General features: G+C 42.6%; 1 protein-coding gene across 4 annotated transcripts in view; it reads right to left on the reverse strand.

Annotated features, from left to right (window-relative positions):
* DZIP1 (DAZ interacting zinc finger protein 1) overlaps window positions 1–26,464 on the reverse strand; it is a 56,309-nt gene that overhangs the window by 22,043 nt on the left and 7,802 nt on the right. For all 4 annotated transcript variants that reach the window (XM_047869620.1, XM_047869628.1, XM_047869614.1 and 1 more), the window contains 8 exons: window positions 23,180–23,264; window positions 20,346–20,470; window positions 17,602–17,763; window positions 11,988–12,125; window positions 8,973–9,035; window positions 2,714–2,854; window positions 2,218–2,266; window positions 1,016–1,072 (listed from right to left, as the gene is read on the reverse strand). In XM_047869620.1, the coding sequence (XP_047725576.1) occupies window positions 1,016–1,072; window positions 2,218–2,266; window positions 2,714–2,854; window positions 8,973–9,035; window positions 11,988–12,125; window positions 17,602–17,763; window positions 20,346–20,470; window positions 23,180–23,264 (820 nt within the window). The remainder of the gene's footprint in view (window positions 1–1,015; window positions 1,073–2,217; window positions 2,267–2,713; window positions 2,855–8,972; window positions 9,036–11,987; window positions 12,126–17,601; window positions 17,764–20,345; window positions 20,471–23,179; window positions 23,265–26,464) is intronic.

A 26,464-nucleotide genomic window follows, 5' to 3' on the forward strand; every position in this document is an offset into this window, starting at 1 on the left:
AACCCATGGAACATACTGGTCCACCATCGGTCTTTGTAAATAAAGTTTTATTGGAACAAAAAGATTGTTCCAATATTGTGCCAAGTACAAAGTATGAACAATAACAATTTAATGCCTTTTAACCTTGTCATCCTTCTACAAAATGCATTTTTTCCATAAGATGTAAGCCCAGCTTTTACCATCCCCTCAACCCCACTCTTGGCACTAACCTGCCCTTCCCTCCTCAGCACTTCTCAACCTCTTCTGCTTGCAGAAGTAACATCGAGAGGCCTCCAGAAGCATTTGAGAAGACTGAGCGGTGAAAACCATTAGCATTTCCCAGTCAATTGTGCCAAATTCCCAAACATGCTCATCACTACTGTCCTGGGCCCATATGAATGGTAGCGTCACTCAGCGCCTAGCCTCAGCCTGACCCCTTCCCTGGTATTCTGATCCCTGTTTGCACGCACGTCCTCTCTTGTCCAGGATCACCCTTACTTCCTCCATCCTTACACTTTCCTGAATGGACTAAAAGAATAATAAGAATATTTCAACTGTTTAACTATTATTAGGAAAACAATCTTTCCGTTTCTAAACTCTTCAGATTATGTCTTTGTGGATTATAGCCAAACCCTGATGGTTCCGGAAGACAGACTTGCCGAGCCCTCCTCAAGTGAGTGATTGACGGAACACCAGGTCAAAGCCTGCAGCACTGACCCTCAGCGATGCCAAAATGTGGCGGCCACCCCACACAGTCACATTGTAAACCCACAAGTACAAGCGTGGGAGGGACACAGAGAACAGACCTGACAAATAGGTTAGATATGGCTAACCAAAATCACCACAAAATTACATAGATATTTACAGTCTTGTCTTGGGTTTTAGAACTAGGTCAAAGCCAGGAATCAAAATAGATTATTATATACTCTCCAAACACACTGGTTTTCAAAGAAGAGTCTCTAAAAATAATAAGTCATGTATTGGTTTAGCACTATTAAAGTATCTTTTGAACCCTGAGGCTATTATAGAAACTTACTAGATACAGCTGGGGCAGTTGGCTTAGATTCGAATGTTTGCCAGGTTAAAGGATTCCCTGAAATAAAAAAGTTAATTAATTAATAACAAAAATCACAAGCTATGGGTCCTATTTTGCCAGCCCTTATACTAATCTTTTCCCTCAGGAAAAAAAAAATTTACCAACATATAGTCACTCATCCAACGGAGTAAAGGTGTTTAGCATAAATCCTTATAAAACTTTTTCCTAAAATTATGGTCAAATATTTACGCTAAGTAATTATATAGGTATTGCTCACTACCTGGACTCTCACCGTTTGAAGAGAAGTTATAGGGGACAATAGCCCTTCCCAAAGCTTTATCTCAAAACAAGAGGGAACCAAGTATGTAGGTCAATGAACCCCCAGAACCCCCAGATTCAAGGAGGAAATGTAGCTCATGCACCCATTACCAATCCCCAACCTGTGCTCCTCAAGCAGAAAAGTACCCCTTTAACAACCTGAGACAAGCAGGAACTTGGATTATTTGAAAGGGGTCCAGACAAAGGTAAATTTTACGCTTTATCAGGAAACCCTGCACTTCTGGCTCCAGCATCCCTTCTAGACTCGCTCCTGAATGAGACGGGGACTGTCTGTGCCCCAACTGTGCCTAGAATAAATCTTTAATCTCCAACTGCCATGGCTGAGAATGACACAGGAAGCCTCTCCAGTACTTTAGAGAAACTGAGGTTAGGGTCATTAACAATAGTTGTTGCCAGTGTTTAACAGGTGCACTTTATATATGCTCTCCCATGTAATCCTCATAACAAGACTATGATGTAGTTAACTCTTCATACTCCAACTTTAGAGCTCAGTAAACTGAGGCAGAGACTCACAGAGCCGCACAATGCCGGAGATGGGCGCTGAGCCCAGTCTGTCTCTAGACCTTTTGCTTTTAACTGTAAATTCACCTTATGGCACATCAGTCCAGAGGTATGGTTACTAAGGATGTATTTTGTGCATAACAGTATTCTGATAAAAAGTATATAAGGCCATTCAACAACAGTCTAGGTATTTAAAATTCTTCAACTTTCTGGATCTCAGTAACAGATCTCTAAAATTAAAGTCACCACAGGAATGTCATCTTAGTGCCTGTCAACCATTGGGACCCCACATTCTTCTGATGACTGGTGCACGGTTAGGGAAGCCTGCCTTGCCTCCAACAATGGGATCGTGGTCCACTCACCTTTGGGTTCACTGACAGTGTTTAATGGTCTACTGGTAAACTCTTTAATCTGCAAAGAAAAACAGTCTTCTAACGATTCATGTTTGAAACCGGATAGGGACATGTTAGATAATGGACAAGATAACTGTACTTAGCAAATTAACTTTTTTCATGAAATCCCCCAAAGACAGAGGACAAATGGACTTTAAAGACATGAAGGCAAAAGTTTTATAGAAGCAGCATTTGGATTGGGCTTCTTCTCAAATAATCACGAAGAGAAATTCTTCTCTTCAAATTTATTCTAAATTCCAGTTGAATAAATCTGCTTGCTCTTTACAGGTTTTTGAAAATGCCTTGAAAAAACTATTGGATGTGCTTTTACAAACAAGCATATGGAAGCAAATATCCTACCTCCTTTATCTTATCCAACTTACAAATGCTCTAAAATAAAACAAAATGTTCTTAGATAAATTGCGCTACTTAAGGAAAAACAGTGCCAATATATAGCCCCAAATACCTGTTGTCTCTGCGTGATAATCAGTTCATTCTGTTCCTGGAGTCTCTGCCCTAGATCTTCTATCCTTTTCTTGTAGAAAACATTACTTGCATTTAGATCGTCTATCATGGAGGTTCGAAGTTTCTCTATATGTGACAAGAGCTGGAAAAAAAAAATCAAGGCATCGGTCTGCAAACTGTATGTGAAATGTCTCCATTCTGCGGTTTGTATGTATACACCCTGTGGCTCTTTGCTGGCCTTAGGTTATCTGTGCACATCAAGTCACTGAATCCATCTCTGGGTACTGTATACCATGGCCTTGGCTGTATGAGGGCTTCATCTCTGTTCCTGGGGAGCTTGTGACCCATGACACACAACACTGATAGCGTGAACAGCTGTGTGCACCTGAGCACATCGCATGCAATACCACAGGAATGAGCACTGATAAAGGGTCATGGCCCCCCCACCCCGCCCCACAGAGTGGCTGCAACCCAATGCGGTCCTGAACCCTCAGGCGTCCACATGTGCCTGGGGTGGAGAGTCCACCTTAATTATTCATATGTCCAATGATCAAGTACCATCTCGGGCCCTCGGCAGGTTCCCAATAAATATTCGCTGAGAAAAGGAAGGTGGAAGGAGGGAGGAGCGTGGGAGGGACACAGAGAACAGAAAGATCCAAAGATTCATAAACAGATTCATCTTCAGAGATTTCATTTCAGGAAATGGAATCATATACTGGACATAAAAACCTTCAGGAAGAATTTGTTTTCAACAATTTAGGGAAAGATTATTAAAGCAATTTCACTACTCATTAAACAGAGGGGAAAAACACATGGGTCCTTGGAGCTAAGGACATTCCAAGCCTACACCCTGGAAATGGAGAAGGTTGTGTAGGCCAAAGAAAGGGGGCCGGTGAGTGTGCCTAGGAGAAATACAAAGAGCGTCTAAAGCAGCATTTCCCAACTTGCTTGGCTTTTTAAGTCAGGGGTTGAGGGTGGGATGAATAGACAGAGCACAGAGAATTTTTAGGGCAGTGAAACCATTCTGTATGATGCTATCACAGTGGCTACATGTCATTTGACACTTGTCAAAATCTATAGAAATAGAAAGTACGATACCAGGAGTAAACCCTAATGTGAACTATGGACTTCGGGTAGCAATGATGTGTTAATGTAGGCCCAGCAATTCCAACACAGGTACCACCATGGTGCGGGATGTTGATAACGGGGGAGGCTGTGTGTATAGAGGGGGGAAGGGGTATTTGAGAATGTTCTGTGCTTTCTGCTCAGTGTTGCTGTGAACTTAAAACTGCTCTAAAAAAATCTATTTACATTTAAAACAACAACAACAAGTTAATGCTCTCTCTCAATACATTGCAGGGTCTTCCCACTGGAGTGCTCTGTGGCCCAGAGGAGGTGAGACAAGCACTGGGTTGAACCAAGTGGAAAAGGTTTCCTGAGTAAGGATGAAGAAGAACCTTTCGTGTCCTAGCAGATGCCAAGAACCTCCCCCAGGAGAATACTGCCAACAACCTTCCCCACATTTTCTACAGACCATGAGGAGAGTGCCCCAAAGCAGTCTGGGAAATGCTGAGCTGGAAAATAGAAGGAAAAGCCAGTGAAAATGTCCAGGGGTCTGGGTAGGGGTTTCTGATCAACAACATGTAGAGTCCATCCAGACTCCCAGAAGATGGAGACACAGGACAAGCTAAGGGTTGGCAACAGTTTGATATCGGAATTGATAATGGACTAGAAAAGCCCAGAAAAGAGTCTGCTGAGAGAACAGTCTAAGCAAGGGACAGCCACAGATTATTTCAGAAAGTTGGAGCTCTTGAGCCCATTTCTTGTGACCTCCTACCATTCCAAGTACTATGCTCTTTTCTCTACCAGAACACAGTACTCTGTCCTCCTTTCCTTCTGTTACGTGACCACCATACAACCTCCCAAGCTCTACAGTCTTCTTTCGGGTCAAAAGCGCATGCCATCGTTTATCTGTGACTCCCTTTGAACTCCTACCAATGTTATTTAAAAAAAAAAAAACAAAGAGCTGCCAAGAGGCCTAGGTAAAGCAATAAAAAGTTGGCAATCACAACTTCCCTTAAACAGAGAAATACAATATGTGCATTGTAGGAACAGTAGGCAGCAATCATGTGGAATAATTAATAGTTAGGTCTCAGGCAGAGATTACTAAACCTGATTGAATTCTCCCCTCTGTTAGGGTTTAAGAGAAGTTAAGGAAGGAGAAAAGCAGCTTCTGAACAGGCAAAACCAACAGACAATGGAGCAGCGTAGCCTAGTGGCAACACAGACACTCCACACTCCCAATACTTGGGGCAGCTCAGCCGACTTGGAACCAGGGAAGGCCTCTCCTCCCTCCACCAAACCACCAACAGTCCATCTTTCCATCACGCCTCTCAGTGGCCAAGAGTACAAATCTGCAACCTGCACTCTATTCTGGCCGGAGGGCCACCGGAACTCCTACAACGGTCTGGAGCACAGGAGGCTTTAAAGGAGCAAGGACTAAACACCATCCGCATTTGTAAGGAGGCCTGAATTCTGTCCCTAGATACCAACGCTGTAAGACGTCCTGAAGGACAAGAGTTGAACCTCAAATCATAAGGGCAGTTGTTCAAACCATGGATCCAAAACAGAAACCATCCTAGACTAAATCAGAATCTCACTGAGTGGAGCTGGGCAAGAGTATTTTGGGAAAGAGCCTCTGGTCATGCTGAAGTACATCCTGGTTAGGAACTACTACTACCTTAGAGCATCTTGAAGGGAAGCTAGAACATCCTCCCAGAAAAGCAACCGCTCTAAGTTGTCACTGCCTCTTCTCTCAAGCTGGCTCAGTGCCTGAAGCATGACAGGTGAGCAGGGCAACAAGGTAGACCAGCATGGCCTTGAGTTTAAGGGGGCCCGGGTTCATACCAGGGGCCTGTGCTCATACCAACAGATGACTCTTTCAACCCTGCTCTTCTGACCCCTCCAATCAGCATTCCTCCATCCATAACAAGGTTGAATGATCTCCTTGTTGGCCGACTAGCAACCTTCCACATTCATTCGGCAAATATTTAATGAATGCCAATCACACTTTAGGTTAGTCAACGTTGGGAATACAACAGAGAACCAGATAGACAGAGTCCCTCCCTCGCAGGGCTAGTGATCCGATCAGAGACAGTAAACAAGTGAATAAATAATCTAACTATGTGAAACAGCAATCAGTTACACTTGTGACATGATGGGAACTGTAAGGGAGGAGGCTACCTACTTAGATGGTGTCAGATGACTTGTAAGCCAAGGCCAGAGGGGGCTGAATTCTAAATGGCCCTCAAGTTTGTACCCCCAGACTACACGCCCTGCGTAAAACCTTTCTCTTGGTGGAGTTATGAACTGAATGTTTGTGCACCCCTCTGCCCCTCCATTCCTGTGTCGGAGCCCTAATCCCCCACGTGATGTATTAGGAGGTGGGGCCTTTGGGAGGTGATTAGGTTTGGATGAATTAGGGTAGGGTCCTCATGATGGGATTAGTGCTCTTAAGAGAAACCAGAGAGATTTCTCTTGCTCTCTCCCTGCCCCGTGAAAACACAGCGACAAGGCATCTGCAACAGGGCTCTTACTAGGAACTGAGCCGGCCCCCTGACCGTGCAACTTCTCAGCCTCCAGAACAGTGAGAAATAAACGTCCCTTGTTTAAAGCCACCCAGTCTATGGTATTTTGTTATAGCAGCAAGAGCAGACTCGAAGACATGGGCTGGTTGGAGTCTGAGATGTGCTTCTAACCAACACAAGACAGCAAACGTGAAGAGACTTAGCAGATACATTTAAAGCCCCCAGTCTGGGATGCCTGGGTGGCTCAGCAGGTTAAGTGTCTGACTTCGGGTCAGGTCATGATCTCACGCATGGCTCATTAGTTTGAGCCCCACGTTGGGCTCTATGCTCACAGCTCAGAGCCTGGAGTTTCCTTTGGATTCTGTGTCTCCCTCTCTCTCTGCCCCTCCTCTGCTCAGGCTCTCTCTGTCTCTCTCTCAAAAATAAACATTAAAAAAAATTTTTTTTTGAGTCCCTAATCTGCTGACTCTGAGTTAATGCAAAGGGAGATTATCCCGCACGGGCCTTAGTCAGGCGAGCGCCTCTCTCCTGCTGGCCTTGAAGAAGTCAACAGCCGGGTAGTGAGCTGTGGAACTAAGGGTCCTGATCGTACTGTTAACCCTAAGGAGCTGCATATTGTCAATAACCTGAACGGGCCTGGAATGACCCTGAGCCCCAGATGAGAAAGCAGCCAAGCCCACGTCCCGAATGCGGCTGTGAGACTCCGAAGACAGGGCACCACCAGGCCTGTGCTCACGGACACTCGGAGAAGACGAATTGCTGGTAATTTGCTACGAGGCACAGAACACTAATACAGAGGGGAAGGACAGCCATGTGAAGAGCAAATGGAAGGATGTCCCGGCAGCAAAGAGCATGTGTGAAGAGAAAAAGGCTGGCATGTTCTACAAGTGTCCCGAAGGCGATTGTGGTCAGAAAGTGTAGGTTCGGAGAGAGGATCCGGGATGAGGTGGCAGGTGGTAGCCAGCAGCCAGATGGTCTTGTCTGCTCCTTGGAAAGCAAACTGGGAAAAGGGAAGGTTGGAACTGGGAGACCAGTTACACGGTCCTTTTCGAAATGGCGGGGGCTCGGTGGAGGGTAGGAGCAATGGAAATGGACAGAAGAATGTGGATATGAGACACGTGGCAGGCCCTGCTGATACCCCCGTGCTGGGTGCTGAGGGAGACACGGGCTCAAGGTGTGCTCCTGACTGCTCAGACCAGGATGCCACCAAACAACAGAAAACCACATCTGGGGACGAGCCCGAGCACCTCATCTGAGACATATGACACCTGGGAAGCCCGAGGAGATACCAAATACAAAGCTGGCTATCTCATCCGGAGCTCAGAGGGTAGTTTAGGCTGGAGAAATCAACATGGGCTTTACACCTACACGCAGCCACGACCTCACTTTAATAAACTCTCTGTTCAATCCCTAGAGCCCCAGAACTATGAGAAATAAATATCTGTTTGTAAGCCACCCAGTCTACCGTATTTTGTTATAGCAGCCGAGCCGACTAAGACACAGCAGACATAGGGCTACAACGTACATATGAAGTGAAAAGATAGATCCAAGTTTTCCTGTCTCAAATAAAAGTACTTTAGATTTTCTGCACCAGTGCAATAATGCTTAAATTTGGGATGTACTCAGTTGAAAGGCAGTATTATAATCAAACTGTTTTCACTAAAATGGAAGAATTGTTCACGTTAAATTATCTTTATTTTTTTTAATTGTTTTTAATGTTTATTTATTTTTGAGACGGAGAGAGACAGAGCATGAACAGGGGAGGGGCAGAGAGAGAGGGAGACACAGAATCCGAAACGGGCTCCAGGCTCTGAGCTGTCAGCACAGAGCCCAACGCGGGGCTTGAACTCACGGACCATGAGATCATGACCTGAGCCGAAGTCGGACACTCAACCGACTGAGCCACCCAGGCGCCCCACATTAAATTATCTTTAATAAAATTAAAGATTATTTAGACTACTGACGTGCAATGTGAAAAAATCAGAAATGATGGGTTCAGCAATAAAGGAATGATTAATAATAACTTACGATACATCTACAAGATCATTCTATAGCCATATAAAAAATTATGATTTTGAAGAATATTTTTAAAAACACAAGAATACTGGGGAGCCTGGGTGGCTCAGTTGGTTGAGACTTTGGCTCAGGTCATGATTTTATGGTTCATGGGTTTGAGCCCCGCATCAGGCTCTGTGCTGACAGTGCAGAGCCTGGAGCCTGTTTCAGACTCTGTGTCTCCCTCTCTCTACCCCTCCTCTGCTGGTTCTCTGTCTCTCTTTCTCTCTCAAAAGCAAATAAACAATTAAAAAACACACACACACACAAGAATGTTAAAAAAACAACAAATCCCCAAAAAACCAGAAGAAAGTTTACAATCTATTAAGTGAGAAGCGTACACAGTAATAAAGCATGATTCAAAATTTGTAAGACCCTAAGTATGGGTTTCAAAACATACAGAAATGCTACATTTATGGCACAGAAAACAGACCAAAAGAAGTTACAACAAAGTAGTTAGCAGTGGTTGTCATTGGTGTAGAAATTATAATTTTCATTTCTGTCACACATTTCTCCATAAAATTTGTTAAGCAGATAAACACTACCTTCGCCATAGAGAAAAAACATATATTCTTTTAAAAAATGACCCACCGACAGACCCTGGCTTCTTAGTCTTACCCGACCCTTCTCTTTCTTGTGTTCCTGGTGAAGAGCTTGAACTCGGGCGGTCCACTTGCTTTCCTACGACACAGTAAAACAACAGTAATTTATGTGCAATAAAATTGACTCAAAATGGAAGCTTCCTTTGTAGTGAGTACCTCTGGAACCCAACTACCTACTTGGTAAAATTTTAGCAAGCATTTTTTAGATTATAGACGTTCAAAAGTGTCTAAATACATTTGCACGTGGTTATCATCTTAAACTCTAAGGCAGGGGTCAGCAAACATTTTCTCTTAAGGGACTAACAGTAAATATTTTAGGCTCTGGGGCCAAAGGACTCAGTCACCACTACCAGCAGTAGGAGAATATCCACTAGATAATACATAAATGGGTGGGCATGGCTGTGTTCCAATAAAATTTTGTTTTCAAAAATAGGTGCTAGTTTGGCAGTCGAAGGAGCTAAAAGGAAACACCAGGGTTTCTTTTTTTTTTTTTTTAATGTTTATTTATTTATCTTTAAGAGAGAGAGAGTGCAAGATGGGGAGGGGCAGAGAAAGTGGGAGGGAGACAGAGAATCTGAAGTTGGCTCTGTGCTATCAGCACAAAGCCCAATGCGGGGCTTGAACCCACGAACTGTGAGATCATGACCTGAGCCGAAGTCAGGTACTCAACCGACTGAGTCTCCCAGGTGCCCCAAGAAACACGAAGGCTTCTGAGGCCTTGGGTTCTGACCTGACAACACAGCTCACAGGAAGGAAACAAAAGAATTTTAGGTGGGACTTTGGGATTCATAATTGCTCCTTCAATTCCTGAGCCCAGCTCACAGGGAGCAACTGTCAACAGTTCAATACAAGACACAATTCGCGGTCCCCTACCACATGCCAGGGGCCTCGCTGGGCTGTCGTGGCCAGCTGGGCGAGGACTGAGGGACACACTCTGCCTTGAATAGAAGGAAAGTGGACCTAATAATAGACAGCCCCCCCATAATGTGCATGTGAGCGACCTTCTCAGGACCTTTGCTTGAGGGAACTACCCAGATGCAATAGCCCAAAGGTCCAGGAGAACTCTCTAGAAGAGGTGCTGCCCATCTGAAGAATTAAGCCGCAGGTCCTGAAAACTGAGAGGTGTGTGACAAAGAAAGCCACAAGGGCAAAAGCAGAACCACAGAATGCTGTCTCCTGGGACCCATGAGCTGTTTGGTGCAGCTGGGAGCGTTGAGGTAAAGCCGAGAACAGTGCGGGATACCACAGGGTCCAGATCCTCAGGGACTCTGGCTGCTGGTTAAGGATTCCAGACTTGGCTCTGTGAAGAATGGGGAGTCGTGGGAGGATAAGACAGGACAGTGACGTGGCCGGCATGGCTGCACGGTGGAAGGCCAATGGCCGGGGAGAGAGGCAAGACGTGAGCAGCAACGTAAGAAACAGTGGCAGTGGTCTGTATTCCAAAAATACACTTACTTTTTAAAATGATATGTATGTATTTTTTAATATCATTTATTGTCAAGTTGGCTAACACACGGTATGTATGGTGTGCTCCTGGTTGGGGAGGTAGATTCCCGGGGTTCATCGCTTACATACAACACCCAGCGCTCATCCCAACCAGTGCTCTCCTCAATGCCCATCACCCATTTTCTCCTCTCCCCCATCAACCCTCAGTTTGTTCTCTATATTTAACAGTCTCTTATGGTTTGCCTCCCTCTCTGTTTGTAACTATTTTTTCCCCTTCCCTTCCCCTATGGTCTTCTGTTAAGTTTCTCAAGTTCTACACATGAGTGAAAACATGTATCTGTCTTTCTCTGACTGACTTATTTCACTTAGCATAATGCCCTCCACTTCTATCCATGTTGCTGCCAATGGCCAGATTTCATTCTTTCTCATTGCCAAGTAGTATTCCATTGTATATATAAATCACATCTTCTTTATCCATTCATCAGTTGATGGACATTTAGGCTCTTTCCATAACTTGGCTATTGTTGAAAGCGCTGCTATAAACATTGGGGTACACGAGCCCCTATGCATCAGCACTCCGGTATTCTTTGGATAAATTCCTATTTATTGGATTTATTCCTATTATTGCTGGGTCGTAGGGCAGTTCTATTTTTAATTTTTTGAGGAACCTCCACACTGTTTTCCAGAGCAGTTGCACCAGTTTGCGTTCCCACCGACAATGCAAGAGGGTTCCGTTTCTCCACATCCTCACCAGCATCTGTTGTTTCCTGAGTTGTTAATTTTAGCCACTCTGACTGGTATGAGGTGGTATCTCAATGTGGTTTTGATTTGTATTTCCCTGATGATAAGTGATGTTTAGCATCTTTTCATGTGTCTGTTGGCCATCTGGATGTCTTCTTTGGAAAAGTGTCTATTCACGTCTTTTGCCCATGTCTTCACTGGATTATTTGTTTGTCGGGTGTTGAGTTTGGTAAGTTCTTTATAGTTTTTGGATACTAATCCTTTATCCAATATGTCGTTTGCAAATATTTTTTTCAACAAAATCCTAACTTCATAAACTTTAATCTCCATTTGTTTCCTGGTAAAAAGCAATGTTCCCCTAAACCAGGAGGGCGAAAATTGCCAGAATGACAACTGTGCTGATTATGGACACCACTTTCCACATGACTGTTTAGGTTTCATAAATGAAGAAGACCATCAGTACAGCAATGCAGCCAGATATTTCAGCTCTAAAAATAAAGTTAGTGCTTCATTATGCCTTTCTAGGGCTTTTGACAGCAGGGACCTACCTCTGAAATACGAAAAATAAACTCTAAGGTAATCCCACACAATTCAAGTTGATACTCTGTTAGCCAAAAATGTAACAGTTTTGCCAACCAGTCTATATCTGCATCTGTTAGTCAATCAACAAGCATCTAATGAATGGCTATGATTAATTATATGTGTATTAGGAGACAAGAAGAAAAGAACTAGCTTCATGGTCACGGGAAGAGACAAATCCTTTTTTTATAGGAAATGCTTCCTGTAAACTGCTTCAGGAAGAAAAATCAGGCCCCGGCTGCAGTTACTGGCCACTGGCACATACCTGACTATCAAGAAGTTGCATCACATTCTGGAAATCCTGGGGATACTGAGGACGTTCTTCTTTAAACTCACGTGCGTCTTTTAACGTGCCAATATTGGACTTGATCTGCATGTTGGACTTCTGGATTTCTGACAATTGCTATGAAAGAAAATAAATGCAAACTCACTGGTGCAGATGTTTATACTTTCAAAAGACTGAACACAAATAAAATTGGGGAACATGTAGCCACTTTTATTTTCCTTTAATTTTTTTTAATGTTTATTTATTATTTTTTTTCAGACAGAGAGAGAGAGAGAGAGAGAGCAGGGGCAGAGGAGGGGCAGAGAGAGGGAGACACAGAATCTGAAGCAGGCTGCAGACTCCACATTGTCAGCACAGAGCCTGACGTGGGGCTCGAACTCAAGGACTGTGAGATCGTGACCTGAGCCGAAGTCGGATGCTTAACTGACTGAGCCACCCAGGCGCCCCAACATGTAGCCACGTTTAAATCCGACTATCCTTACTAGATGTTTGTTGTGCTTTCTCCTTCTCCCACCTACTGGTTTTCCGGTTTTCTTTCTGCTGCTTTCCAGTTTTTCCAACAGCATATGTACAGGGTGATTGCAACAGAAAGCACAACCTAACTTTCTAATCTTATACAATGGGTCTTAAAATTTCTGATGGGCACACACAGTGTCCAGAAACAGAGGAACTGCGTGCAGCTGGTTCTCATGATTATTTCTTTTTATTTTTTTACTTATTTGTATTCCTAATATAAATACAATTTTTTTATGTTCATTTATTTATTTACTTATTTATTTATTTTGAGAGAGGCGGTGAAGGCAGGGGGGGGCATGTGCAGGGGAGAGGCAGAGAGAGAGGGGGAGACAGAGAATCCCAAGCAGGCTCTGCCCTGTCAGCATAGACCCTGATGCGGGGCTTGAGCTCATGCACTGTGAGATCATAACCTGAGCCAAAACCAAGAGTCAGACGCTTGACTGACTGAGCCAGCCAGGTGCCCAGGTTCTCATGACAATTGAGTGGTGAGGCCACCATCATCCTGCAACTGTATCCGTGAACCCATGAGGGACAACATGTTTTAATTTTACCTATTGCTTGTTATGTTATTCCTAAAGTTAGCAGCGGTAAAAAACCCTCAGAAAAATCACAGAAGGTAATACGTTAACCGAAGAAACAAAAGGGTGGGGAGCATCGCTCCCCTGCTTAAATCTGGGCTGAACACAGCCACTTCTTTTCAAAGAGTACAGTGTGAAATTGGTGGAGGCTGACTTCTCAGCAGAGAAACTTGACCGACACAACCTGAGCCGGGTGATCAAGGTCAACACCAACAACCATTAATCATGAAGAGAGTATTAGCCTTGAGATGATGTGATGAAAACTGTAACTTTATCACTGAGGGTTTCATCCCCCAAACCCGTAAGCCCAGTCTAACCAAGAGAAGACTCCTGGGTGAATTCCAGTAGAGGGGTGTCCTACTGACAGGTAAGGTACTCCTCAAAATTGTCCAGGTCACTGAAAACAAGTCAGAGAAACTGTCTCAGACAAGCTAAGGAGGTGTGACAACTAAATATCGTGTGGTATCCTGGAGAGGGCCCTGGAGCAGAAAAGTGACATTAGGTAAAAGCTAAAGAAGTGGAACCACAGTATGGAGTTTAATTAATACTAATATATCAGTATTGGCTCATCAACCGTAACAAATGTACCAGACTAAGTTGTCAGTAAGATGGAAAACTGTACAGGGTAGGAGAGGGGGATGTTACATGAAATTTTCTGTACTGGATGCTCAATTTTTCTGTAAGCTTAACTATTCTAAAAAATGAAGTCTCTTATAAATAATAATTTTAGGGGCACTTGGATGGCTCAGTCAGGTAAGCATCCAACTCCTGGTTTCCACTCAGTTCATGATCTCTCAGTTCATGAGTTTGAGCCCCGTGTCGGGCTCTGGGCTGGCAGCATGGAGCCTGCTTGGGATTCTCGCTCTCTGCCCCTCCCCCACTCACACTGTTTCTGTCCCTCTCAAAATACATAAATAAACTTAAAAAATAATAATAATTTTAAAAACCATCTATAGCTAAAAATGGGTAAACAACCCACATGTTGTCAACTGATGAACAGACAAATGAAATACGATATTCATGGTTGTTGGCGAGGATGTGGAGAAAGAGGGTCTCTTTTGCATTGTTGGTGGGAATGCAAGCTGGTGCAGCCACTCTGGAAAACAGTATGGAGGTTCCTCAAAAAGCTAAAAATAGAACTCCCCTACGACCCAGCAATTGCACTACTAGGCATCTATCCATGGGATACAGGTGTGCTGTTTCGAAGGGACACATGCACCCCCATGTTTATAGCAGCACTATCAACAATAGTCAAAGTATGGAAAGAGCCCAAATGTCCATCGATGGATGAATGGATAAAGAAAATGTGGTATATATACATACATATACGTATATATATATATATATATATATATGTATATACATATATACACACACATACATACACAATGGAGTATTACTCAGCAATCAAAAAGAATGAAATCTTGCCATCTGCAACTATGTGGATGGAACTGGAGGGTATTATGCTAAGTGAAATTAGTCAGAGAAAGACAAAAATCATATGACTTCACTCATATGAGGACTTTAAGAGACAAAACAAATGAACATAAAGGAAGGGAAACAAAATAATATAAAAACAGGGAGGGGGACAAAACAGAAGAGACTCATAAATATGGAGAACAAACTGAGGGTTGCTGGAGGGGTTGTAGGAGGGGGGGATGGGTTAAATGGGTAAGGGGTATTAAGGAATCTACTGAAATCATTGCTTCACTATATACTATTTTGGACGCAAATTTTAAAAAATAAAAAATAAAGTTAAATTAAAAAACAATCTGAAACTCTACATAAAAAAAAAGAAAAAGAAGTATGATATTCATGGAATGGAAAATCATGAGGCAACTACAGGAATGAAAGAGTGATGTATATACATCCTTACGACGTGGATGAATCCCAGAAACATTATACTAACTGGGAAGCAGCTGCTCACAAAAGATCACATATTGTATGATTCAATTCACACGTAACGTCCAGAATAGGCAGATCCACAGAGACAGAAAGCAGATCTGTGGTTGCCAGTGGCTTGGGGGAGGGAGTGCCAACGGGCACAACGTTTCTCGTGGTGATGAAATATTCCAAAACGTGAGGATGGATGCACAACCCTGTGAACATACTAAAAACTACCAAACTGTGCACTCTAAGTGGGTGAATTTTATGGTATAGAAACTATATCTCAATAAAGCCATCTTTTTACCACCCCACCCCCCAAAAAAGGTAGGAGTGGTAAAAAAGCCTTATGTGGGGAAAAGTCCCAATCCACTATTAAAATTATCCTGGGAGCAGGGAGCTGGGGGCAGGATCCTGGATGGAACCTTAGGCAAAAGAACTCTAATTAGCAGCTTATCACAAAGGGAAAAATGAGTACAGCCTTGATGAAGAAGATGTGAGAAGCCAGTCTTAAATCGGTTAGTATCGCAATCTACCAGTGGGTTATACGGCATCCCACTTTGAACCACAGATAGGAGTTCAGGAAAGGTCCTTGGTGCAGGCATCGAAAAAGAAACCATGGATAGAGAAATTACTGCCTACGTGTTCTGATGCTTAGAAACAACAACCAAGGAGAGGTGATATGGAATGACTGAACCAACAAGAAGTTGTAGCCCTACAAAAAAGACACAGTGAACCATCCAAATTTATTCCCTTTCAACTTTTTATTTGCAAATTACAACTTATAGAAATGTTGAGGGGCACCTGGGTGGTTCAGCTGATTGAGCAACTGACTCTTGATTTCGGCTCAGGTCATGATCTCACAGCTCATGAGATTGAGCCCTGCATTGGGCTCTGCACTGACAGCATGGAGTCTGCTTGAGATTCTCTCTCTCTCCCTCTTTCTCTCTCTGTTCTTCCCCTGCTAGTGCTTGTGCACTCTCTCAAAATAAATAAAAATTAAAAAAAAAAAAGGAAAAAGAAAAGTTGAAAGAATAATATAATGAACACCCATTTGGACCAATTGTTAACATTTTGCCATGTTTGCTTTATAAAGATATGACGGGGCTGGCAAATTTTCTGTAAAGAGCCAGACGGTATTCTGGCTTCGGGAGACACATAAGGCCTTGGTGATAATCACTCACCTGTACGGCTCCAGCACAAAAGCACCACAGACAAAGTGTAAAGGAACACGTGTGGTCGTATGCCAATAAAACTTATGGACACAGAAATGTAAATTTCATGTAATTTTTATGTGTTGTGACATATTCTTCTTATGACCTTTTTCAACCATTTAGAAATATTAAAACCTTTCTTGGCTCACTGGCCATACAAAGATGGGTGGTATGTCAGATTCGGTTCACAGGTTGCGGTTTCCCTACCCCTATGCAAGAGTTCAAGGTGCTTTAGAGAAGGCCTTGAGCCATATTCCAAAAATATCTTTCCATTTTAGTTTGTAAAACTTGTTGGCCTCTAGAGGGAGCTCAAGGATCTTGCTTCCTTTCCCCAAGGGTGACCCAGGACTGGGCTGCCCATCCAGCTCAAATCATTTCTTCGCTGGAGGACAGCGATCACTGTCACAGAGGTTAAGGTCCCAGCCCAGCAAGCCATGTCTCTGTCTATACATGTGACCAGGGCAGTGTGGAACAAGACTGCTTCTATAGGGGATGGAGACTCATTTAGTTACATTCTGCTTGCTCAGAACAGCTGTCCTTCCCACCGGCCAGGAAGGGACCTGGCAAAAAAAATTCTACTTCTATCCTTTGTGGGTTGGCTTTCTTCTTCCACATTGGTGATCTGTGTCAGCCTTTCCGGAAAGTTCCTTTGGAACTTAGAAAGCTTCAGAATTCAGGGAGGAGGCTTATGGCTTATTGGCTATCCTAACTAGCTAAGGAAACAGAGACCCTCTTCTATGATCTGACCAAGGGTACCAAATGTACCAAATGTTCTTTTTTTTTTTTAAGATTTATGTAATCTTTATTTTTTTATTTTATTTTATTTTATTTTTTAAATTTTTTAAAGTTTTATTGATTTTTGAGGCAGAGAGAGAGAGAGCATGAACGGCAGAGGTTCAGAGAGAGATGGAGACACAGAATCTGAAACAGGCTCCAGGCTCTGAGCTGTCAGCACAGAGCCTGACGTGGGGCTCGAACTCACGGACTGTGAGATCATGACCTGAGCTGAAGTCAGACACTCAACCGACTGAGCCACCCGGGCGCCCCATAATCTTTAGTTTTTTAGTTAATCCCTATACCCAACATGGGGCTTGAACTCACAGCCTCGAGATTAAGCATTGCATGCTCCACTGACTGAGCCAGCCAGGAGCCCCTCAAATGTACCAAGTGTTCTGCACATGCGTTTGGAGCCAAAGCTCCCACTTTCAAAGAAATGACTTTTCTGACTTGCTCTGTCTTCTGTATGTCTCAAGCTCCCTTAGGACTCTCAAGAAAGGGGCTGTCTGGACCAAGGCACAATAAAGTGATTTCTAGATCCACTGGCCATAATGCCATTCTAATGTTACCTCTCAAGGCAACAATCCTACCAAAACTATGAGGAGTACTTGGTTTAATACTTACATATTCTAATGCTGAATTCTTGGAGGTCAATTCTTTAAACTCCTTCATAAACATTTCCTTGACTTTTTCCATTTCATCAACTAGTTTCTCCTTTTCTTCTTCTTTCCATCTATCAAATAACTTCAGAAATTCTTCCTCTTTTGTTTTCTGCATTTCATATTCCTGAAATTATTTGAACGCATGGTTTTAAAAGTTCTATATGAAGCAAAATTTTAAATAAATGACATGTGCAAAATTTTAAATAAATGGACATAGCTCCAGCTAGTATTGAGCGTATCAGTTAGGTGTGCAATAGCACTTCATATAATGGCAACGTCCACAGCGATTTTTCCAAACCAAAAACAGCACATGGCATCCTTTCATCCTTACACCTCTTAAAATACAAACACAGAGGTCCAAAGTCTCAAGAGTTCGGTGATCTATGAACTTTTATAGTAGATATGCAATAATATGTAAAATGTAAACATCCTTTAAAAGAAAATGTCTATTGAAGAGAAGAACCATTCTCAATACTGTATCAATTTGGATAGAGTAGCCCCATCTCACTCCCAAAACACAAATTCCTATTTATACAAGCTAAATTTATGTCTAGTCAATCAGCCTTTGATTTCTCAATGACCTTCAGTTTTTTTTGTTTTTTTTTTTTTGTTTTTTTACCTAACTGCAGACTTAACACAATAAACAAACTTAGTCCGACATATACAGAACACCCAAGAGCAGCAGAACATACATTCTTGTTAAACGCTCATGGAAGATTCACCAGGAGAGAGCAAATGTTAGGTCACAAAAGAGTCTCAAAAATTTTAATTATTTATTTTTAAGTTTATTTATTAATTTTGAGGGAAGGGGGAGAGGCAGAGAGAGAGGGAGAGAGAATTCCAAGCAGGCTCCCCCACTGTCAGCGCAAAGCCCGATGCAGGGCTCAAATCTCATGAACCATGAAATCATGACCTGGGCTGAAATCAAGAATAGAATGCTCAACCGACTGAGTCACCCAGGCTCCCCTCTCAATAAATTTTAAAAGATTGAAAGTGTGCTAAGTGTATTTCCCAACCACAGTGGAATGAAGCCAGAAATCAATAACAGAAGAAAATCTGGAAAATTCACAAATACTTAAAAAATTAAACACTGTACTCTTAAGCAACCAATGAGACAAAGAAAAACTCACTAGGGAAATTAGAAAATACTTTGAGATGGATGAAAATTAAAACACAACATATCAAAAAAAAAAAAAAAAGGAGAAACCAAAGCAGTGCTAAGAGAGAAATTTATAGCTGTAAATGCCTACGTTAAAAAGAAAGATGTCAGGAGACAAAGGTTACTTAACAATAACAGAGATCAATTTATCAAGAAGGTATAAGAATTATAAATATTTATGTATCCAACATTGCAGCATCTAAATTTATAAAGCATATACTAACAGAACAAAAAGGAGAAATAAACAGCAACACAGTAATCATAGGGGACTTTAATACCCACTCTCAACAATGGATAGATCGCCCAGACACAAAGTCAATAAGGAAACCCAGGATTTGAACACTTCACACCAAATGGACCCAATAGAAATATAATATCCAACAGATAGTATCCAGCAGAACACACAGTCTGCTTAGCTCATGTGGAACTTTCTCCAGGATAGATCATACATTAGATGACAAGTCTTAACAAATTCAAGAGGACTGAATTTATATCAAGTATCTTTTCTGACCACAATTGTATGCAACTAGAAATCAGTAACAGGAAGGGGGAGCCTGGGAGGCTCATTTGGTTAGGTGACAGACCAGCTCAGGTCATGATCTCTTGGTTCATGAGTTTGAGACCCACATTGGGCTCGCTGCTGAACAGCTTGGAACCTGGAGCTTGCTTTGAATTCTGTCTCTTTCTCTCTCTCTCTGCCCCTCCCCCACTTGTGCTTTCTCTCTTTCTCCCAGAACTAAACATTAAGAAAAAGAAGAAGAAATCAGCAACAGGAGGAAAATGAAAATTTACAAATATGTGGAAAATAAACAATACACTCCTGAACAACCAGTGCATCAAAGAAAGAATCAAAAGGGAAGTAAATAAGATCTTGAGATAAACAAAAATGGAAACACAACATATGAAAACGTATGGGATATGGCAAAAGCAGTTTTAAGAGGAAAGTTCACAGCTAAAAATGTCTACATTAAGAAAAAAAGAAATATCTCAAGTAAACAATCTAACTTTATGCCTCAAGATCTAGAAAAAAAAACAACTAAGCTCAAAGTTAGCAGGAGGAAGGAAATATAAAGATTAGAGCAGAAATAATAAAATAGAGAACAGAAAAACAATGGAAAAGATGAACAATACTAAGAGTTGGAGCTTTTGAAAAGATAAACAAAATTAACAAACTCTTAGCTAGACTAACCAAGAAAAGAAAAAGGACTCAAATAAATTATAAATGAAAGAGGAGACATTACAACGGACACTACAGAATTATAAAAGATTATAATAGCCCACTATGCATATGATTATATGCCAACAAATTGGACCATCTCAAAGAAATGGATAAATTGCTAGAAACATGCAACCTACCAACACTGAATCATGGAAAAACAAAATCTGAACAGACCAATGAATAAGGGGATTGAATCAGTAATCAAATACCTCCCAACAAAGAAAAGCCCAGGACCAGATGGCTTCACTGGTGAATTCCACCAAACATTTAAAAGGAATTAATCCCGATCCTTCTCACCATCCCACTGTTTCCGAACTCAGTACCGTACCTTAGAGAACCTGACAGCGTGGGCGTGCTGTGCAGCCTCCAGCTGAGACTTGGTGAGCTGCAGCTGCTCCTTCAGCATGTCAATCTCACTCTGGAGCTTATCAGTCTGTGCCTTTTTCTTATACTCTGTTGCAACAGAAATATTTTATTAAAATACTACCTCTACTGAAACCTATCTGAAAACTTACAGGGTCTTATTGATATGACAAAGACAAAGGAAACTGCTCCAACTTGGGATATTATTACTTTTTTGTGCCACATGAGCCAATTTTTGCTCATGAGTGTTTACTCGCAGCCCATTGTGTTACTGGGCACTGAATTACTTTCAGCAGATTATTTCGGCCACTGTATTGGATTACCCTCCAGAGACAGTGTGAGAGCCCATTCAGGGAATAATAATGGTGACAAGGAATAATCCCGGGCTCTTCTTTGAGATGCCTGTCTCGGTGAGAGAAGGGAAACTTCCACGGCAGGTCACTATCTTTCTGGCTCCCACCACATTCTCCTGAGAACCCCATCAGTGCTAAGACAATCAGAGGCTGGCATTCAAGATGCAAACTGGGGCCATAAACTGTTCACAGGGCCAAAAAGAGGTACCAGAAGGTTGTAAAAGGAAGCAACAAGTGAAGGGAAGATACTTATGTACATGTACTTACATGAAGATGTGCACATGACTGAATGGATGTACATGTGTCTGTGAGTGTAGACATGCAAGGTATGAAAGCCAAAGTGGAAAGTCAGAATCTCAAAGATGACCTGAAGAAATAATACTCATTTCAGAGTCCGAAATACTCCCTGAAACGAGTATGAGATAGAATAAGATACTGAAACAGAAGAGAAAGAAGGTCAGTTTCACACGGAAGAATGGTAGATTAATTAAACTATTTAACCTTCCCAATCTCTCCACTATATTGCTAAGTAGTATCAACGGTCCATGACTTCCATGTGGAATTTTATGCCATTCGTATTGTTTATACAAAGCTTAGCTATTTTCCTAAATCAATCTGTTTGTCCGAAATAGGCAGGAATGGAAACAGACTGGCAAAAAAGGGAGGTTTCAGAAAGCAAGTACTTAGTGACAAGTTAGGAGTACGTACATCTAGATATGAAAACATTAAGATCATAATGAGAATTCCTGTGGGTTACTGGTCTGTAGGCAATCTGCAGAATGCTTTGATCTGCAAGAAGAAATAGACCTGGTACTTTTTAAGAATATTTAAGTAAGAGGAAATCTAGTTGATAAGCCACCGAACTCCTGCCCTCTCTTGCTTATTTTTCTCCTCTAAACATGGTTAATTCATATTAGCACCCAAACACATCTTTGTATCTCCCGCATCAAATGAAACAAAAATTTTCCCTTTGTTCCACATTTTCTTCCAGACAATGCTTCATGTCTCTGCTGTCCTTCCCAGCAAATGTTACTGAAGCAAATGTCTACAACATGACCACTTGCTCACCTGATTGTCAGCTCAGCTCACTCCCCTTGGGTTTTTGTCCACACCAATCCACTGAAGCTGCTATGTCAAGGTCAACAACAGCCATCGTGACAGCAATAACCAATTCTCAGTCTTCATCTTACTCTATCTACGCCTCAGGTACATTCAATAAATTGGTCACTGCCTCCTTCCTGAAACACTTGTTTCCCTTGGTTTCCATGACAACACACTTCCCAGGTCTCCCTCCTGCTTCCATAACTATTTCTCACCCACTAGGCTGCTCCTCCTGAGCTCCTGATGTTGGGAGAGCCTTGAGGCTGGCCCCTAGCCACCTTCTCTTCTCTGTCTAGGTGAGCTCATCCAGCCCAGCTCTGCTAACGACTCCTGGATTTGTATCTCCACCCTGGGCCTCACTGTGACCTCCAGACCCCCTGCATCTCCACTCGCATGGCGTTTGTATGTGTGCCTCAGGTTTACCCTGACCAACACACACTCTCATTCTCCTTCCTTCCTCAGCCCACCTCCCACCCCTAGGTCCCCACCTCAGTAGACGTCACTGCCACTCACCCAAATGTACAGGACAAAATCCAAGACTGTCTTTCTCTTATTTCTTGTTCTCATGCTAAGTCACACGTCTGTGGGCTCTGTGCAGAACACACGTCCTCTCCATCTTCACTTCTCTGGTCTTCCCTGGTCCCGTCCTGGTCCTGCTGCCACATCACTCACCTGCATTACCCCAGTAGCCTCCTCACTCTTCCACCTGCTTCCACCACCACAGCCCCTACGCTCTTCACCAGCCGCTACCCACATTCCTGGCCTGGGCCTTCAATGCCCCACGTGACCTGGCCCCCTCCCTTCCAATGTCCCCACACACTACTGCCTTGCTCGCTCTATTCCACTGATCTTCTGTCTGTTCCTCAAACATGCTGTGCTGCCCGCCCCTCACACCTCCGACACTCAGAGCTCCCCATGTCATGTCTGGGATATTCATTCCCCAGCTTTTCCCCGGGCTGGGACCTCCTCATCAATCCAGTCTCTGATCAAATAAGGCCTCCTCCACGAAGACTTTGCTGACCACCTCCACCCCATTCTTGTTTTATTTTCCGTGTTGCATTTGCCACCGTTTGAGAGGAACCACTCATTTATTTAAGTGTGTTTCCTCTGCCCCTCCTCACAGAATGTAAGACCCCAGAGGGCAGAACTTGGTCTGTTTCGTGTGCGCCCATAGCCCCAGGCCTGGTGCTGTGCATGGCACATAGTAGGCGCTCAATATTTCATGAATGAACAAAGACTATGATACTTTTAGAAGGACTGAGAGATGCACTGGACCATGCCTCACTGAAAATAGAGAAAGGTACCAAAAGGAAAACAGCTCTGTGAAGCTGAGCTCGTGACTTACCAAGGTGAGAATCTTCAGGGTGGCGGCGCTGAATGTGACTTTGTAGAAAAGCTTGGTTCATAAAGGCCTTATCGCAAAAATGGCACTGAAAAGGAGACAGCAACAAATCTGAATGTCTGTAACAAGTGCTCTCCCACCTAATTTCAATTAAATTGGGGTACCTAAAGCACCACCTCTTGGGAACGGTCCCCCAAAAGATATCATCCCGGCAAGGGATACTAAAAGCAGGACTAAAAAGACAACTGTAAACCAGGGTGTTCTCTCCAAACTGAGAACAAGGCAGTGACAGCAATCTCCCGACAGCCAGAGTAGCCCATTTGGGTGCCTGCAGGAACCCCTGATGCTGCTCCTGTTCCACAGCTGGTTCCCAGCCTGTCACCAACTTGTCCGAGACACTCCAGTCACGCCAGTCTTCTTTCTGTCCCTCAAGCAGGCCAAATTCAGCCTCTGCATGAGCTCGTGCCCAGCCTGAACCTTGCCCAGACCTTCCCCCCACTGGCTCCTTCCTGACATTCAGGAGTCATTCTGGGAGCATCTTCCCCACTGGGCACGTCCTCAACAAGACCTTGGCAGATGGCCCTCCTGCCAGTCACTGTCCCACCACACTTACTTTCATCATTGCATGTCTCAACAGTTATTATTTCCACGTTTAGCCACTTCACTTGTTTATTGTTCTCTGCTCAATCCCTCTTGGTTCTAGAATGTCACATTCCTGACAGTGTGGGCTCTTGTCTATCTTATTCATAGCATTATTCTCAGAGCCCAGCATTAATAAATCACTGAACACATGCTTAGAAATACTTGGCCTCCTAAAATGAATTTTACTGAAAAAAAAAATCCACAAATATTTCTATTTTCCACTTTAACACAGATTCAAATTTTAAGCAAAAATTCCACTTGTTTCATCTATATCTTTGTTCCTGGATTACCCTGAATTAAAACCTGGATATTATATATTTCATTTGTTAGTATTTCAGAATCCATTTCTAAAAGGACATTTTTTTTCTTAATTTTTTTTAGCATTTATTCATTTTTGAGAGACAGAGCGTGAGTGGGGGAGGGGCAGAGAGAGGGAGACACAGAATCTGAAGCAGGCTCCAGGCTTTGAGCTGTCAGCACAGAGCCTAAAGCAGGGCTCAAATTCACGAACTGTGAGATCATGACCTGAGCTGAAGTCGGACATTTAACCAACTGAGCCACCCAGGAGCCTCTAAAAGGACATTCTTAGAAAAAAATTTTACAGTTTGTTTTGAATCAGGATCCAAATACGGCCATATCCTGCAACTGCTCATTATGTCTCTCCACTGTCTTCTGGTCTATAGACCGCCCCCGCCCCCCCATCTCTCTTTTATCTTTGCAATTCTTTTGCTGAAGAAACTAAACACGTGTCCTACAGAGTTTCTTCCAGTTTGGATTCTGCAGTTTCATTTTCATTGTGCTACTAACATGTTCTTCTATTTATGTGCAGTATTGCCTTACTCCAAATCAGTATAACTGCATCAGAAGTTCAGGGTCTCTTTCCCAGAAAGCCAACATTATGGCATATTTCTTGGCCTTGCATTTCGGGGAGTCTTTAAAGTATCTTTCCAGCTTTCTCTGCTCTTGATGACTGCTCAAGTTTAGTATGTCATGGCCTGCCCACTGGACTCAGATGTCGGTGTGGGCTTTAGGGCCAGGCACAGCACTGGAGAAAGGAAAGGATGAGGCTTTCTGGAAACTGTGACTTTTAATTTCTAAAATAAAAAAATAGATATTTTAACTATTTGAACAATACAGAAAAGCCATGAACTCAGGGTAAGAAGGGGTAGGAAAACCTAAACTGTGACAAATTGCTGGAGGCTCACAGTGGAAGAGTCTAAGAGTTAAAAACTCCAGGGAAGAGGGGAACTTTCCCAACTTGGTAAAGACTAGCTACAACAAACACCTACAGCTAATATCATGCTTGGTGGAAAAACTCAAAGCTTCCCCACTAAGATCAGGTACAAAGCAAGGAAGTCCCTTTTCACTGCTGCTTTTCACCATTGTACTGGAAGTCCTTGCTAATGCAATAAGGCAAGGAAAGGAAGTAACAAATACACAGATTAGGGAGGAAGATACAGAATTTCTTTGTTTGCAGATGACATTAATGTCTTTATAGAAAATCCAAAAGAATTGGCAAAACAAACAACCAAAAACCCACAACAACCCCAGAACTAACAACCAGGTATAGCAAAGTTGTGGGATAGAAGGTTAATATACTAAAGTCAACTGCTTTCCTATATTCCATAATGGAAAGGTAGAATTTGAAATTAAAAACACATCATCCTTTACATTAGCACCCCAAAAATGAATACTTATGTATGAACCCAACAAAATATGTATGAGATCTAGGGGCACCTGGTTGGCTCAGCAGGTTAAATGTCTGACTCTTGATTTTGGCTCAGGTCATGATCTCATGGTTGTGGGATCAAGCCCAGAGTCAGGCTCCATCCTGGGCATGGGACCTGCTTAAGGTTCTCTCTCTCCCTCTCCCTCTGCCCCTTCCCTGCTTATGTTCTCACATGCATACACACTCTCTCTCAAAAAAAATAAAACATGTAAAATATCTATAGGAGGGAAACTACAAAGTTCTGAAGAGCAAATCAAAGAACTAAATAAATGAATATCTGTGTTAATGGATAAGAAGACTCAATATTGTCAAAATGTCAATTTTCCCTACGTTGATCTACAGAGTCAATGCAACCCTAATCAAAATCCCAGCAAGTTACTTTGTGGTTAACAACAAACTGATTCTAAAGTTTGTATGAAGAAGCAAAAGTCCTAAAATAGCCAACGAGGTATTGAAGGAGAAGGACAAAGTTGGAGGACTGATGCTACTCAACTTTATGACTTACTATATAAAGCTACAGTAATCAAGACAGTGTGGTATTGTCCAAGGAACAGACAAACAGATCAGTGGAGCAGAAGAGAGAGCCAAGAAATAAACCCATATAAATATCACCACCTGATCTTTGACAAAGGAGCAAAAACAATACAATGGAACAAAGACAGTTTCTTCAACAATGGTACTGGAAAAACTGGACATCCACAAAGAAATGAATGTTGACACAGACTTCACATCCTTTACAAAATCGAACTCAAAGGGATCACCAACCTAAATGTAAAAGGCCAAACTATAAAACTCCTAAAAATAACATAGAAGAAAACCTAGATGATCTCGATGATGCCTTTTTAGATTCAACACCAGAGACACAATCCATGAAAGAAATAATTGAGGGCGCCTGGGTGGCTCAGTTGGTTAAGCAA

This window comes from Prionailurus viverrinus, chromosome A1 (assembly GCF_022837055.1).
Source record: "Prionailurus viverrinus isolate Anna chromosome A1, UM_Priviv_1.0, whole genome shotgun sequence".
In the NCBI taxonomy this organism is placed as follows: domain Eukaryota; kingdom Metazoa; phylum Chordata; class Mammalia; order Carnivora; family Felidae; genus Prionailurus; species Prionailurus viverrinus.